General features: G+C 38.4%; 1 protein-coding gene across 1 annotated transcript; it reads left to right on the top strand.

Annotated features, from left to right (window-relative positions):
* Positions 1–695: 695 nt before the first annotated feature.
* On the top strand, positions 696–10,143 carry LOC106943084 (tetraspanin-11-like; the record flags this gene model as incomplete). The annotated part of the gene is made up of 6 exons (XM_015026423.1): positions 696–887; positions 4,026–4,100; positions 4,537–4,641; positions 5,060–5,218; positions 5,310–5,396; positions 9,153–10,143. Coding segments are annotated over 6 exons (678 nt in total), but the record flags the coding sequence as incomplete, so codon positions are not given.
* Positions 10,144–17,335: the final 7,192 nt, after the last annotated feature.

Here is a 17,335-nt window from a genome sequence, read left to right as displayed (position 1 = left end):
AATTATGTAAAGCACCTTGAAATGCCTTGCTGCTGAAATGTGCTATACAAATAAAATTTGATTGATTATCTTTAGATAAGTGGCAGGGTATGAATGCAAAAGCATGCTACACTTTTCAGATTTCTTTCAATTTTTTGGTGAAAATTTTAATGTACTTTTTAATGTACTTTTTTCTTGATGTGAAGCTATTTCTGACTGGGTTCCTTACCATAATAATGCGTCTTCAACTTGCGATATCTTTCTGTGAATAAGAAGATCTTGCTGTAGACTGAAAAAGGAAGGGAGGATGACGGTGAAATGCTTTCTGAGGCATTTCCTATTTGTCAGCCTGTGAACCTCCTGAGATGTGAAAAACAGATCTAGAACCTCCCTGGGTCATTCACTCATGATTGTGTGGAAGGAAGTAGTCATTATGCCCTTTCCTTACTCTCAGTTCTCCTGTGGGTTTTTTTTTTTTTTTGTGCCACTTTTCTATGTTTCTCCTCAGGTTTCCTCTCTCCTTTCTCTCCTCTGCCCTAATTTATGGCCCGTTTTGTACTTTTCCGCTGTCCTCTGACTCATCCAATGGCACTCTTACTTTTCTACAAAAAGTGTTTTTTATAATGCTTGTTTTTTTTTTTTTTTTTTTTTTTTTGTATAGTTATTTGCGGCACGTTTTTGAAACACTGATTACATTGTTTTTTTTGCACTTGCAGGTGGGTGGAGCTGCAGTCTTGGGTGTAGGAGTGTGGACCCTGGTGGAGAAAAGTGACTACCTTAGTCTGTTGGCCTCCAGCACTTTTGCTGTTTCAGCGTATATCTTGATCCTGGCTGGCGGCCTAGTGGTTGTTACTGGCTTCTTGGGCTGCTGCGCTGTTATCCGGGAACAGAGAAGCTGCCTTTCCACGGTGAGACACGAGTTACAAGACATTCATGAGAGTTCCTGTTCAAGTCTTTCCTCCCAGTCACAATGATATGAGGGGATCGGTTAGTTTTTCATGTCTACACTGTGTGGCTTCTAACTTGTTTAATAATGTCCACTTTCTTTTTTTTTTTTTAAACCATTTACATTTACTTTTTTTTCCCCCCTAGCTAAATCTATCATATAAAGCTCAGACAAAATGTGGGATGACATAAACTTGAATGAGAGGAAGGGAAAGAAGAGGGTGGGCCTTTTTTGGGGATAATTAGCTCAACGTTTATCTCGTATGCATATGGAATAATAAGAAACTGGAAATATATGTACAGTTCAGAGTTTTGAATAAACTCACAGTCAGCAGGAATTCTATATTCATTGTGGGACTTTAATGGAGGAACTTGACTTTAAAATTCAATGAGAGTTGCTACATGGACCACCTTATTAAGCATTTTTAGCAGCTTGAGAACAGATTGTAACTTGTGAACTTGATTTGCATTCGTTTATGCTTGTGCTAAAACGCATCGTATTTGCACTCGTGAAACGTATGCAACAGTATATTGCTGCCTCAGAAGATGTAATTTTTTTGTCCTTTACTTTTATCCGTAATGTCAAACAATTCCTAAGGGAAATGTGTGTTTTAGTTTATGGCTGGTGTTAAAGATGAATATCATTAGTAAACTTGGTATGTCGTTTATATTGAAGCAGATTCCATTGTAGAATCTGCTTTGTTAATTTGAAATTGTGCCACCAATGAGTTTAATAAATTGTAGAACCAAATAATCACGTCCTTAATGCAGAGTTTGTCGAATGTAAGGCCGCTAAAAAATGGAAAAATGGAAAAAAAACATCTATACTTGCACTCCCACCGGTATCTGAGTAAATGTCTCTTGCCAAGATGCAGAACTACTGCACACTTATTGTAGCCATTAAAAACCTTCTGCTGGATGTTTAATTTTCTGATTTGGCAGTATATCCATGGATCTTGATTAGTTTATGTAAATGGAAAGAAAGATTAATAAAGATTTAAGAGATTTTAAAACCAAAATTATGATTCTTATGCTGATGGAGAGTGTATCTACTCTACCACTTGTCATTGGAGGAAGAAGGTGCTCATCAGTAATTGATATTTGCCTCTGATGCGTCAGCTGATTGGTCCTACGTTACCCTGTGAACACCTCCAACCCAAACCATCACTCTCTTGTACAAAAATGTGTGCTGCTTCTTCGCAGGAGCACAACCCGGATCTCTTCTGTGCCAACCTTGTTTTAAAGGTCTGTCACAAGATGGTAACAAATGACTCTGACGAGGCTCTCACTGTCCTCATTATTTTACAAGGAAGGGGCCCACAGGGACAGAAGCAGGTGGGAGGTGAATGTTCTCTGCTGCAGGTCTATTTATAGGTCTGCCTATCAACTGTTGATGGATGCAGGAATATGAAGAGAGCAAGGTGCTTGCAGGAGTTACGAGTTAGACGCATAGAGGATTATAGGAATATGCTGTGTTATTTGCTTTAACATGAGCAGCCTCCATGCGCTGCTTATTGGGGAATGAATAATGCTTGGATGTAGCGTTTGCTATTTTTGTTCTCACAGAAAATGACTTTTTTTTTGTAACCAAGAGAAACTGTGGTTGCTGTTAATGATACCATTGCAGCAACAAAGTGCCATTTTCTACAGGCAAGATAATTAAGTATTTACAGTTCACAGTTGTGTGAAAACATATTGGCCCCTCCTTACCTGGCAGCTTACTTTTGTTTACATCTGTGACTTCTGTCTTTTCCTTTGCCCAGGTTTGTTACACCAGAGAGTAGAAATCAGTCAGTACATAGAACAACATCTGAGCAACCCGGTTTTTGTTTTGTATTTTTATCTTCATATTTTTTAAAATCAATTTTCTCTCCTTCAAAGGTCTTTACTTGCACTCTGTAAGGCTCAAGCAAATCATCTGAGGCGTAGCTGCACAATACCAAATGTGGTTTTAAGAAATTTGGCCACCATAGTACACACGAAGGAGCTTTTTCATAATCTTCAGCTACCAGTTTCCTCCAAGAGCCACTCGGTCTGGTTAATGCTTGTTCCATAAAGTGACGTTTCTTTCTGAATCACTGCATCGCTCATCCACTTTCACTGAAAAAATGATTACCAATGCAGAGAGTCTAATGAGCCCGAGTCCACCAGTTAACCAGCGCAAGTTCACAAAGAAACACAGATGTCATCCACACCAAACACTCTCTTTTGAAACTCTAGGCTGTTTAATATCCGTTGACAGTTGCATCCCACTGAAGTGTAAAGTGGAATTTGCCTGATTTTGCCAAATTGATTCTAAACGAGAACAGTTGGGTAAAATGGTCATGTTGTTCTCCAGTAGTTCCCGTTGCATCCCTGCAGATGTTTACTACCGGTAGTTTGGCGTTATTTTGTTGGCCGCTGTGCTAACGTCTGTCTCTACAATGGGCTTTGGAGAGGCATCAGCAGAGCTGTGGTTACACCACTTTGTCCTGCTCTGACAGCTAGCTCTAATTAGCTCTGTGTGCTGGTGTTGCATGCAGGGCCCATTTTACAAATAAATGTCTTCTTTATTATATGACCCAAGAAAAGTTCAGTTTTTATCTTGCTCATTAGGCATACTTGGACAATAACTTGTTCGGCACAGCTTCTTTCAATGTGATGCCTTTTTGTTTTTGTTCACAAGTTCAGGTTTTAAAATATAATAATTTTAATTTGATATTTCAAGCAGTGTGAATGTTTTTGTTCTTTTAGTGACCAAAATGACAGTCATTATTTGGATTTGAAAAGAAAACGTTGTATATTTGCAGTTGGATTCGTGCAGGACTCATTTCGCGATTCCCCAAAGAAATCAGATTCCACAGGCTGTCGGGCTGCATTCCTACTCGTCTTATTCTCCGGCAGCATTGCCATCTGTGTCAGAAGTGACGCATGCAACCGAATGACAGATGATGGACGTTTATATTGAGCCGTCACAATTTGTAGCAGCTCGAGCTGCGGAGAAGTTGGTTCAGTTGACAACTATGTGGATGATTGTGACGCTAAAATGTCTCGATGCTTTAAAATCCTGGGACTAATTTATCAAATTTCTCTCCCCCCCCCCTTCTCCTTCTAATTTTCAGTATTTCTTCTTCCTGCTGTTAATATTCTTGATTGAGTTGGTGGCTGGCGTGCTGGCTTATGTTTACTACCAGAGGGTAAGTTCTGAATGCTCACGATGAAACTTTAAGGTGTACAGGAATGAAATGCACAAACTCAAGAGTTTTCAGATTAGGGGCATGTAATTAACACAAGAATAAAATATTTTTCTGTTTGTCAATTCAAAGAAAATTCTTTTTCTTTAATTGGAGAGGAATCATCTCTGATTATGGCTGTCAGTCAGATCAAGGGAAATTGTAGACTTCAACTTAATCCTATTTTTTTTAGTTACAAAAGCAAACAAACAAACAAAAAAAACAACAACAACTTTGTACTTGTTGCCCCAAGATTCAGTATTTTGCCGTTTTGGGTACGCTCAACATGTTTGAGAATAAATCACCTATAGAACACACTCGTTAAAATAAGTGTCTTCTTTGCTCTCATTTTGTGCCTCTTCTTCTTCTTCTCCTTGTATTTATATTTTTTTTTTTATAGCTGAGTGATGAACTGAAGGAGCACCTCAACCAAACAATGACTGAGAATTATGCTCAGCCAGGGAAGGAGACGATCACATCCGCAGTGGACAGACTGCAACAAGACGTATGAGAGATATATGGAAGTTAATCTCTGTGGTTGAGTTTATGTCTCCACTTGCTTCCTCTGTCAGCAAGCATAACCAAGTACACTTGCTGTTAATTACATGGATGTAACTTCAAACTTTGCCTAAAGACGTTGTAAAACTCATGATTCTGTGGCTGTCGTTGTGGTCGACGTAAGTAATTGTTCCAACGCAATCCAGAAATTCAATCAGTGTAATCTTAATGAAGCAGAAGATTAGCTGTCAATTGGAGGGATTATATAAACCTAGAAAATTATGGTGCTGGGAGATGAGTTGCACCAAAAAAAAAAATAAATAAAAAAAAATGCATATATATTTTTATCCTAAATCGGTTTTTCATGTTCCGATGCGTTAGGTCGACACCAGCCAACCCCTTGCTTTATTTTTCTGCTTCTCCAGTTCAAGTGCTGTGGCAGCAACAACTCTCAGGATTGGACGCTGAGTGTGTACATTAGGTCAGAGCGGTCGGGGGGCAGGGTGGTGCCCGACAGCTGCTGTAAAACCATTACGGCCGACTGTGGCAGGAGGGACCATCCGTCCAACATCTATAAAGTGGAGGTGAGTGTTCGTCTCCTCATGGAAAGGTGGTGAGTGCCACCCTAACTGTTTATTGGCTTCCCTTGTAAATGACTTCTTTAACCTTCTCCAGGGTGGTTGCATCACTAAGCTGGAGCAGTTCCTTGCAGACCATCTCTTGGTTATTGGAGCGGTGGGAATTGGTGTGGCTTGTCTTCAGGTAAGTAGAACATGACGGTGTGGTAATGCTGTGCAGAGAAGCGGAATACTGCTGTCCGCGGAAACAACAACAACAACAACAAAAATCGACCTTAATCAGACTTTATTGTCTAAAATAACGAGCCTCTGGCCTCTGTTGAATAAAGACCTTACACAACGCTGATGGACGGGCTTTTAATCTTTCCATTACTGAAACTCTAACATGGCAGGTCAGAAACCTTTGTATATTAGTGTTTTTCCATTTTACACTGATGAGTCTGCTTCATCATCGGCCCCTTTTTATTTGTTCCACGCTGAAATGGAGCCCTGCTTTTAAACGCCGTGAAGCTGTTTGATGCATATACTCTGATCTGCCATAGCATTCTGTTTACCCCATGCAAAAACACTTCTGATGAGAGCATCAACAAAAAACATTCAAAAGTGCTCAAATGGATCCTTTGAGCTTTATTGTTTTGATGAATGATGGACTCTCTGTCCAATAGGCTTACTTTCTAGGGTACAAAAATGTTTAAGGTGAAGAGTAATGCTACATTTTATTGTTATAAGATGAAGTGATTTTCAAGCTGGTGGTCAGTAGGAACATAAAAAAAAAACCTTATGTAGTATTGTGTTTGTTTTTTGGAACTTGTCTGCTTTCCTGTTGATCAGCAGCATCTTATTAGTCTGTGGCCACCATGCCCTTTTTCTTGCTCTCAAAGAAAATTTCTGGCCCATTCTGCAGTCTGCTCAGTTTTAATTGAGTATCAGAACAGTAATGGAAAAAAAAACAAAAAAAAACAAACATAAAAATACGAGGCCTGAATTGCATCCGAAGCAGTGAAGACTTGAAATGGCAAAAGATAAGATGTTTCATTATCGATGGAATTTTACTCATTTCCGTTCCGAAATGAGTAAAATTCAGCTTTCCATTTACTGTTGCCATAAAAAGTGTTTCATTCCAAAAGCACCAAAATGGACAGTGCCGAGCTCAAAAAGAAGAGGTTGATTATGAAGAACATTCTATGTGCAACCCTTTATATGGGATCGATTCATCGGGTTTTTCAGAATTCTTTAGTATGTGAACTAAAGTATAGAAGAAAAATGTAGTGTAGGAAAAAAAAGCACTGCAAACTTTTTATCTTTAAATTTATCACTGTATGCAATCGGAGCTAAAAAAAAATAAAAATAAAAAATCCAACTTGTCCGCAATCAAAACGTATGCTTCACTATCGGTCATTTTTTGTATGCAACTGTTCCACTAGAAAATACAAATGTATTTTTCTCGCAATGACATGGTAAGTGCTCTGCCGTGCTCCAAGTCTATACTCAGGGTTCCTATGTATTGGGGTGAACTTGTAAACAAATTTGATTTGATAATTTTCCATGTACAGCACAGAGTGAGCAGATTTTTATTTTCTGCTGCCTAAATGTTGGATTATTTTACTTCTTTTTCCATATTACAACCTGTGTTTTTTTTTCATCAAACTCTTAGAGAAAATCTATAAACACTGGAGCCAAAGAAGATGTTACTACATGATATCTGTATATGATGCCTGTTCGGGTCTGTTGACCGTTTTTTTTTTTTTTTTTTTTTTTTCCAAATATGAAATTTGAATTTGATCTGGTAAAAAAAAATGTATTCTAAGTAACCTTCTGCTAGTAAAAATGATCCATTGCATAACAAGATTTCCTAGTCACTCAATGAGCACAATTTAGAAAATTGCTTCAAAACATTGCTGTTTTATGTTTTGTGGAATTTGTCCAGATTGTTTGCAGAACTGCTTTAAGTTTAGAAATATGGATTTTTGAGTTGGACTTATGTGAACTTTGCTGTTTATTAATCCAAACCTTTCCATTCCAAAAAATTGTTTTTTTTCTTCGCGGCACATCCTTACGTCATCGCTCATCCACTCTAACCTTTTGTCTGTTACTTAACATGGCAACATAATTTTTTTTGTCTTGTTTTTTATGTTTCATGTTAACCCAGCAACTGTATTACATTATTCTAACTTATGTGCATTGCAAATGTCTTTCTTTTGTATGTTTGGTTTCACTGTAGCTCGCCGGGGCACTCTTGACAGCCTGCTTTATCTATCTGCTCTATAAGGAAGAGGAAGAGGACTTTGGTGCATTGTAATTTGGCTCTAGAGCTCCGTGGTGCTTTTAATCAAATGGATAGACAAGGTTGGAAGGTGCTGTGTGGATATTCGCCTGCATGTTTGCCCTTGTTGGCATGCATGCTCTGTGCCAGATAGAAAATCTGCAGTCTGCATGCACACAGAATGGCATCCATTTTGTTGATTTTTTTTTTTTTATATATATTTTTGTCTTTGTGCTGTTTAAAGCATGCATCTGCATGGCTTTATACGAAAATACGCTGCTAATACATGTTGTTGTAATGGGGAGTCATGGAAAAAAAAAAAGGCTGCCAGTAAATGCCTTAGTTAGAACTGTGTATTCCCATAGTTAATGGGAAGTAGTTTGTCTGTTTTCACACAGCTCAATGCTTTAAAATGCCTTTGTTGTCAGAAAGGGGAAAGCTACAGTAAATGAATTGAAGCAAATTAAGTATTCGGAAATTTTTACTTTATTTAATTTTTTTCATAGGGGAATTAATTTTTCTATGAACCGTGTTTGACTCTACACATCATGAATTGCATTGACTTGTGTTTTTCAGCTGCTCTCGGTGCACCTTTACCTCAAATTTACCTCTACCTGAACACGGCAAACAGATGAAATCGCACAAGTAGCTGTGAACGTCAGTGCATGTCAGACGTCTCTCTTATGGTGCGCCTAACACAAAATCACGAAAGTACAATGATGATCTTGTGGAGTCGTTTTGTCAGGGATTCCAGTAGAAATGATCCAAAATGCCCTGCTTTAGAGCCCATTTGGATCAGAAAAATGATCACCTAAAAAAAGTTTTTTAAGTAAAGCATTTCTGCTCTCAGAATTTGAAAGTTGCTACAAACAGATGCCATGTAAACGGCAGTCCATTACTTGCTTGACTTTCAGGGCTTTAAGAGGCTCAAAAATGGCTTGCCTGATCATCAGGATTTAAATGACAACCGTTGGTTTTAGACTATTTCTGTAATAGTCATTTAGTGTAGTACTTTTGCACCTAGGGACATACGGTGTCCCACTCGGTGGCACTGTTGCCCCTCAGTAAGAAGAACCCTGGAAATCTTGGTCTAGGATCTTTCGGCACAGAATTTCATATTCCTCTTCCAAGTGTAGCTTTTCTCTGTGCACTTTGGTGCTGTCCAAAGACATGACTGGTCGGTTGACCTGTCCAGGGTGTACCCCGCCTGCCAAACGGCCGCCCGAAATGGGCACTGACCCACCATGATCCTGCAAAGAGAAGCTAGTGTAGAAGATCGATGGATTGATTTTAACTTTCTGCTCATCTGCAAACTAGGACCTCATTTTCACAAACTTGTAAGTTGCAGTTTAGTCAGAATATCTCGAGTTACTTAAAGGTTTCGAAAAAGCAATCAAAGTGCAGATATGTGTGTCTGAATACATATGCACACTTCCCCACCACCTCCGGCTTCATTTAAAAAAAAAAAAAAAATTATTTATTTTTTTTATGCAAGCTCGTGCGCACATGCTGATGTTGCGGTAATGACTGCTTTGGTCCATCCCCCCGTTGCCACAGTAACCAGCTTCATACTTTCAACCATCACCTTTTAACCCTTTACTGCTCTGGAGTCGACAGCTTTAAATCTTCCCACAGTCTCCCATGGAGAGCATTTGACTTAACACTTGCTGTTTTCAGATCTGTGGGATGGTGTTCACCTGCTGCTTGCACAGGAGGATTAAGATGGATCCTTACTAAGGCGTGCAAGACCCCAACAAAACCACCGGTAACATGCAGATGTGGCAAAGCCTGCCGACACCCGACTTCCACATCTGGATCTGGGATTAACAATCGGAGAATATAAGTGAAGTTTACAAGCAGCACCGTCAGAAACTGATTAAGCCATTGAGTCTTATGTTCTACGAAAAGAGGATATATTTATTTGGCTTACATGCATGATTTAAATGGAGATGAACGATTACCTTCTGTAACTTATGCAAAAATAAAGACTTGCCTTTACCCCCCCACCCCCCTTACTTCTTAATACAGTATCCTCAGTCTTTGAGAGCAAACAAGCATTTATAAAAGACACTGGCTGCACTTGTCATTGTTTATGAAGACATGGAACATAATGTGCCTTTTTTTTTTTTACAGGATTGTGTTGATGAATAATTATGTGCCGAGTGCCTTGAAGCTTTAAAGGAAATCTGACAACACAACATGGTAAAGCGTATATTTATGAGTGGTTAGCTAAATGTTTCCAACAAGACTACAATGCTGAGTTTTACACGATTAATCAAAGTTAACTCGTCAGAGTTGCAACACTCCCAAAGTCAGCCCGCAAGTTATTTCTTGCAAAAATGTTGACACATTTTTGAAGGTAGAACTCCACCTAGTGGACGCAGCTCTCAATTTAAAAACAAGCCACGGTTTTGTAAAAAGACATTACGGATGGTAATCTGGTTTCATTTCATAAAATGTTGATTTTGAAATTATTGTGATATCTACATTTTTACATTAAAGCAAAAAAAAAAAAAGGGTTTCATTTAATTTAATCTTTTTTTTTTGTCATCGTTATACTTTCTGGGGTAGATATGAGTATTTTAAATTAGAAACGTGTTCCTCATTGTTACTGTCTGTAGTTGTAATCATTATCATTTAATCTCATTAAAAGAGTTTGTCATTGCCAGTGTTGCATTTTATTTAAGGGTACTAATTTATCAGTATTGTTGCTAATGAAACTAGTAAAACTCTGGCATGTAGTTCCTGCTGAGTTTTTGACCAATATAATCGTTTTGAAGCTTATAAATGAAGTTAAAAAGAAATTGTTGCATTAACTTTTTAAAGAAGTTAACACCACTGCTGGTTTAAAGATGATTGCATATTTTCAAATATCTGTTGGGTAGTTAATAAAATAATTGGTACAATAATATAATTAGTTTATTTATCAGGGTTAATTCAGAAGGTATTAAAATCCTGTTTCCTCTCGTCTGAGTAGTGTCTTCATTGTAACCACTAGAGGGCGACAAAGACTTTTTGTTTGAATTTAGAACACCTTTTCACCTAATCTGTCACCTTGCATGGATTGATCTCATTGTAAAAACACTTCTCAGAAGTGATAGAAATCCTTAACTCTTCTTGTTTTTCTTTTTAAAAACTCTTCTCTGCTCTATCCATACTGTATACACTGGTTTTGTTTTATTTTTTAAAATGTGTTTACTTGGTTTTAGTTGGTGCAATACAGCAAAACAAACATCCAGATGTTGCATGCACCAAGGCAAACTTCCCCCCGCCCCACCTCCTGTTTCCTTTCATTTATTTATTTTTTGTTCATTTAGTATGGACTATTATGCCCTTTTTGAAACCGTAGTAGTTGTCGAAAAAGTGATGTTGATTCTGTAAATCTTGCGATTGCTGTTTGTGTGTCTTGACCAATGGCAATATCCTCTTAGAGACTTGAGCTCTAAGAGGATAATCTTTACACCTCATATCTCAGATTATTTTGTGAAAACAGTGTTTGGCTACAAATGTTATAGTAAATCTGTAACTTCTTTCCATTGGGGTTTTTATTGTGAAAGCAAATCTTCCTTTTTCTTCCATGCTAAAAGAAATATCAACATGCTCTGCAGCTGATTTAGTTTTCTGCAATTTGCTTTTGCTGTATTCTAATTTTTTTTCTGTTTCCTACTCAAACCTGCCTAACACTTAATGCTGTGAACATTTTGTAAGTCCCTCTCAAATGCTTTAAACTTTTTTATTCACATTTTGACCCGTTACAACCACATACCTGAATGTTTTTTTTTTTTGTTTTGTTTTTTTTTTACTGGGATTTTGAGGTAGAACATGCATGCCACTCTTGAATAGAAAGTCGTTAAACGTTCCTGTTTGCAGCTGTGGCAGAGATGTAGCAAACATGTGGAAGATGGTTCCACATGTTTCAATTTTGGCCTTTTCAGATAAAGACCAAAACTGAATTTCTGACCAACATGTCAAACACTGCATGGCTTTTTATCCAACTCTCCACACCATCCATGGTGAAACAAGGTGGTAGCATCTTTTTTTTTTTTTTTTTTTTTGCCATTAGGAACCAATGTTTTTGACTTTAATGTGATTTGAAATGTAAAAAAATTTCCAAAGATGTGAACAACTGAATGTATGAAACGGTCATAAACATATTAAAAAAAATATAAAGGAAATTTACTGACGAGCCATCACCGGTTTTAAATCATTCTGAATGTTTTGCCTTAGGTGAGGAAACCTGTTGGCGTGTGCTGACAATTTCAAGATACAATTTTTATTTTGTCATTTTAAAGATTTTTTTTAAATTTTTTATTTTTTACAGCAAATTTGTATAATGAAACTTTTGCCATATTATTCAGTGTGAAACGCTATGATTGATATTCATTTCTAAGGTTTTAGGACAGTTATTGACTTTTCTCAGACAAAGTAAACTTGATGCATCCTCATTGTTTGCCTTGTGCTTTTGCCTTTTGACCTTGCTATTATTGGAACTTTTCCTTCCTTCTTTCCCTTCCGGCTCCAGATATCTTGCGTGACTCTGTATCTGTTCTGGGCCATCTGTCATTGTCACCCATTTAGCAAAAAAAAAGGGACACACTTTTAAAAGATTCTGGATGTTTTCCAGCATTTTCTGCTTCAGTCCCCTTTTGTCTTCATCTTCTGTCGGAGGATGTCACCCGTTTCCTGCGAATGTCATTCATATTACGCTTCAGAGCCACTGACAAGATAGAAACACAGCAAGCTGAGAGCCTGTACGCATTAGCATGTGGTCTGTACCCTCTGCCAAGACAGAACAGAAAGAGAATTGGGAGCAGCTGGAGATTTCACCACTTCCCATGTAATGCGGGCCTCTTTGCATCAGAAGCGTACACACAGCACACCCTCCTTGTTTTCAACACACTGACGCCGCAGGGCTGATATTTTACTGGGAGAGCTGAAGAAGTTGCTCAAGTACACTTTGTTCTATAGTTTTTAATTGGTGAGACGGTATATTTTTCTTAGCTAGGACAACATACAGATAAACCAAAGAGCGCCTTTGACATGTCAGCCTGTTGTAGCACCATTGAGTTATGATACTTTTTTTTTGGTGCATTTTAAAACATTCTTCAGTTCCTGGTACCTGCACCTGTATTCAATATGTGCTGAGGCATGGCTTCAGTCGTGATGATTGAGTGCTGGGGCGCCTGTGGAATAATATGCCGAGAAAGAACCTCTGTAACACGTTTTCTCGTATAAGAGAAGCTTATAACAGAGTCTGTAGATCTGTTTGATGTCATTTGATTAATTTTGTGGCCATTGTTCTTGTTTACATGCCTTGAGAGCAATGGGAAAATATGGTTAGGTCACTGCCTGAAGCCAGCTTTACGTAAATATTCATATAACGTTTGCCACATATTAAACGGTTCAAAGGCGGCTTGAAATTCAAGGAAAAACACAAAAGAGCGATTTTGGAAAAATTAGATCAAATTTCCATTTATCTGCCCTGCAACCGTTGCATTTGCCACTCGCTCCTTCACAGACTCATCGACGTACCAAGGACTATACTACGCAGTCCAGAAACCGCAAAGCCCAGTTCAGGCTAGACCAAAACCAGGTCTGTGTTTGATTTGGTCTTTAAGTCTCACTGACCGCCACACTGTGACTCACTTCTCGACCAGTTTGCCCCTGGCCTGCAACACGTTAGCTCTGGCCACTAATGTGCTTGAGAGATCTCTGCAGGGATCAAAAGGGACGTAAAGGAGATGGAGTTGTTCAGATGACCTCGGCACTGTTCCTCAAGATGCAGAAAATGTAAACCACGGCATCAATATAATTTGAAACCTTAAAGCTGTCCTCATTGAGAAGGAATTTCAATGTGTTTTTGGGATTATTGTCCATTCAGAACAAAGAGTGCCTAGTAAAAAGTTGTAATGGTTGCAAGTTGCAGTCTGGACCTTCCACAACGGCTCTCAACTTTGACAAAAACAATAAAAAAAAAATCCAACTAACGTAATGTGATATTGACACAATTCTTAAAAATGCAGGTTTTAATCGAAGGTTCAGTGTGGAATAATTGTATTGAATTTCAACAACGCTGTGACACAAAGTACCAATAACATTGTGAGGGTGTATTTTTCTTGTCATTAGGGTTGTAAACGATGAGCTACTCTAACATCTTTGACCACAAATGTCAGTATAGGAAAATAACACCCATCCTCTTTTTGCAAAATGTATGTTTGTTCTTTATTATTCAACCCCAAAATAGATGTCACGTTCTAGTATTTTTGCAGTTATGGCCGCCCTGAGCCGTGGTGGTTTCTGGAATGTTCTTGATTTTCCTAACCTAGCTAATCAACAACCAACACATCAGAACCACAGGGAAAAAAAAACTAAACAAAATTGTACAAAACAAAAAAGCCCGAAAGAGGAATTCAAAATGTTTTTAAGTGTAAGGAAAGCATAACTCCACAAGTAATCCAGAGACGTTTCCCACTGAGGCAGAATTGACTCTGCCGAATCCCAGAGTTTTATTGGGATATTTAAATACGAGTTAGTAATTTAGAATGCAAGCCTACCCCAAGTACCGCAGTGTTTCTAACATACTCCCCGGCTCCCCCGCAGTTGAGAGAGTTGTGGTTTTCTAGAATATGCATGTGTATGTTTCACTGTGTGTGGGCGGGTCTGCGTCCATGGGAGAGTGGGTTCAGAGGCAAACAAACTTCACAAAGTGTTTCATGACGAGTCCTCTGTCTGATAACGATGATGAGCGCCGTATTGATGAGGGCGTCGAGCGATGCCAACCAGATGTCGGGGGGGTGGGGTGCGGCGAGGGGGGTGGTGGTCAGGAGGTTTTCACAGCTTAACTGTGATGTTGGAGCCACTACAACACATACCATGGTGGTTCTCTGGTGAACCAGTGATTCAGTGGGGCTCTGTTGAGATCCCTGTTCAAAAGAAGATGTGCTTCATTACTCCTGTTATGCATTCTGAAAAAAAAAAAAAAGCTGGCTTTTAAATTAGCATCTCTACACAGTGTAGGCTTGCTCTTTGGTGTTTGTGTAACACGTCCTTTGTGCTACATAGATGGCTGTGAGTTGTGGTTTGAGATCATGTGTGCTTACTCTATAATGTACTTAACTGATTTGCTTCCCAGCGATGATCATAGAGAAGAGTCTGTGGGATCACGAATTGGTCTGAAAATGATTACTCTGGTTGCCTATGTGTAGCCAGCAAATCTGTAAATGCAGAGGAATGTCGTGCTTCTTGCTTATTGGGGATACTGGACCCTTTTTTTAAATCGTAGCCTGTTTGACATATACTGATTGTGTCTGTATGGGTTCGTTGCTTTGTCTTTTTATTATTACGTAGTTTGGAAAAAAAAATTAATCGTAGTACGACACCTGATTTTCATGGTCTGCATGAATATAAGAGGAGCAAATGGACTTTACATATTGCATCCATCCATAGTTTTGGTTCTTCGGTATGTCCATATACTCTTCCATTCATTCATCTGCTGTTCCGTCTGTCCATCCACATGTTACCCTTTCATTCATCTATCCATTCACTCAAATGTCCATCCATCAATGGATTCACCCACCGGTTCATCTCCATTTATGTATTTTATTTAATTTTTTTTGCAAGTTGCATATTAATATGCCAGTGTTTTTTTTTTTTTTTTTTTTTTAATAAAATTGCATTTCAAATACCCAAGAATTTTTGACATTTGAGCAATTTTAATTTGGAAAATGTTTTGGGTATTTATTTTTTAAACAGCTTTTATCTGTTAACACTTGGTGTAAAGTCATTGTTCTTAACGTGTGGAAAATAAGTTTTGCAATATTTTCTGTGGGGGAAAAAAAAAGGAAGTGGCGATAATACAGAATAATCTAGGAACATTTATCTGCAAAATATAGCAAGGAACATTGTTATTTTGAGAGGGTCTGCATCCCGTGCTTGCCGTGTGTGGTTGCTCGACAGCTGTTGCACATGTGTGCTTTGTGCTTTGTTTGTCAGATTTCCAGATGATTCCAGCTCTATCTACGTTTCCGGAGGAACAAGACTGACAGTTTTCCAGAAAAGCAGAAATTCGATGTCAGTTTAAACAGTCTCCGTAAACTGGGAAGAATAAGACCTTTCTAAACAAATTAGTCTGTCAACCCGTGTTTGTTTATGCTCTGAAGATGAATAGAGACGGAGGAAGAAGCGGTTATGATATTTGGAGGGAGAATGTATTTATCATGTGCAAAAAAAAAAAAAAAAAAAAATGAGGGGGCACAGGAACCAAGTAGCGTGAGAAGAAACTCTACTTCTTCCTGTGAGATTGTTGGCATTGGTGAGACGGGAGCGACCTTGACTTGAAGATATTTGAGCTCAGGGTTGAGCATTTCTGTTTTAGGAAGTAAACTCAACAACACAAGGCGCTCTATTATAACGCTCAGAGTGATAAGTTGAGTTGTCTAAGTTCTCATAACCCTTTGAACTTTTTGATGTTTTGTCATTTCGTTCCCGGACTTCATTGCACGTCATGATAGACTAATACAAAGCAGTGTGTTGTTGTGAGGTGGAGCGGTTTTAAAACGTTAAAAGTGCGTCACGCAAACGTCTTAAGTTAAGTGAACACTTTGTCAAATCTTATTTACTGAAATGAAAGCTGTAGGTTTATGTCTCCACCGTCTTTGCTCAGTTGGAATCAAAATTTTTGCCCTTTATTTGCAAAATAAGCTAACCTCAATTTTACTGGAAGGAGAGCGCTTGTGAACGTTCTTTTCCAACTCTTGCCGCACATTTGCAATAGAATTTACGTCAAGACTTTGACTGGGCCATGTCCATGTGGCTTGACCCTTGCAGCTGGTAACACTGTGTCTTCCTGGATTTTACCTTTAGCTCCATCAATCTCCCCATGAACTCTAGCTAGTTTCCCTGTTACTGCTGAAGAACAGCATCACCGCAGCATGACAACGTCCCCCCGCCATGTTTTACAGTGGGGATGAGGTTCTTTTGGGTTACGTTTCCTACTGGAAAATTAAAGTAGCATTAATTAAATGCTTTGAGAAATTCTTAAATCTGGTTTGGTTTACAATCCACCAGAGCCTGATGTGATCATGCTGTTTGTTTCACCTTTTCCTTCCACTCAACTTCTTATTGATGGCTTTGGACACAGAACTCGTCCCGTCATCTCAAAACGCCGTTCGATCACAGTAGGTGCCTGCACACAGTGAGCCTGGTTCAGCTTTGAATTTCTTCCTGATTAAATGGAGGCTTTTCCTGCACAGCACAGTGTGAGGTATTGCTGCAAACCTAACGTCTAGGTGCACTCAACCGATCAACCACATGCTTATTTAGGAGGATGGTGCATATGCAACGACTTAATTCAAACAGCGAGGCTTTCGCAGATAGAAAATATTTTACTAAGTTGGTAAAACCAACTTAGTTTGACCACATTCTTTTTTTAACTGAAGGCGAGTTAGAATGTCGGTAATTGAATTTCAGATGTGTTGGTCTTGTACAGTTCTTTCAGATGAAATTTTCCGTGAATTGGTTCTATGCAAATACACAGATTCCTATTGAATTTCCCATGATCATGTAACATTCGTAAGGCAACTTGTCCAAAATCTGTCTGTATTTATTGGCCTTTTACGAGCCCCAGTTAAACGACATTTAACTGAAGTCCTCAAATGTTTTTATCTTTTTTTAATCTTTTTCAAAATGTCTTTCTCTTTTTCACTGTTTATTCAATATCACATGCTGTTCTTATTTTAATTATGTAAAGCACTTTGAAATGCCTTGCTGCTGAAATGTGCTATACAAATAAAATTTGATTGATTGATTAATTAATTGATTAATTGAACCTCAAACAGGTGTCATTTTGCACTGAATGGACA

The sequence above is a fragment of the Poecilia latipinna genome, unplaced genomic scaffold (assembly GCF_001443285.1).
Source record: "Poecilia latipinna isolate Pla-1442-1.1 unplaced genomic scaffold, P_latipinna-1.0 Scaffold4858, whole genome shotgun sequence".
Taxonomy (NCBI): Eukaryota; Metazoa; Chordata; class Actinopteri; order Cyprinodontiformes; family Poeciliidae; genus Poecilia; species Poecilia latipinna.
This window is presented reverse-complemented; position numbering and strand designations above follow the sequence as displayed.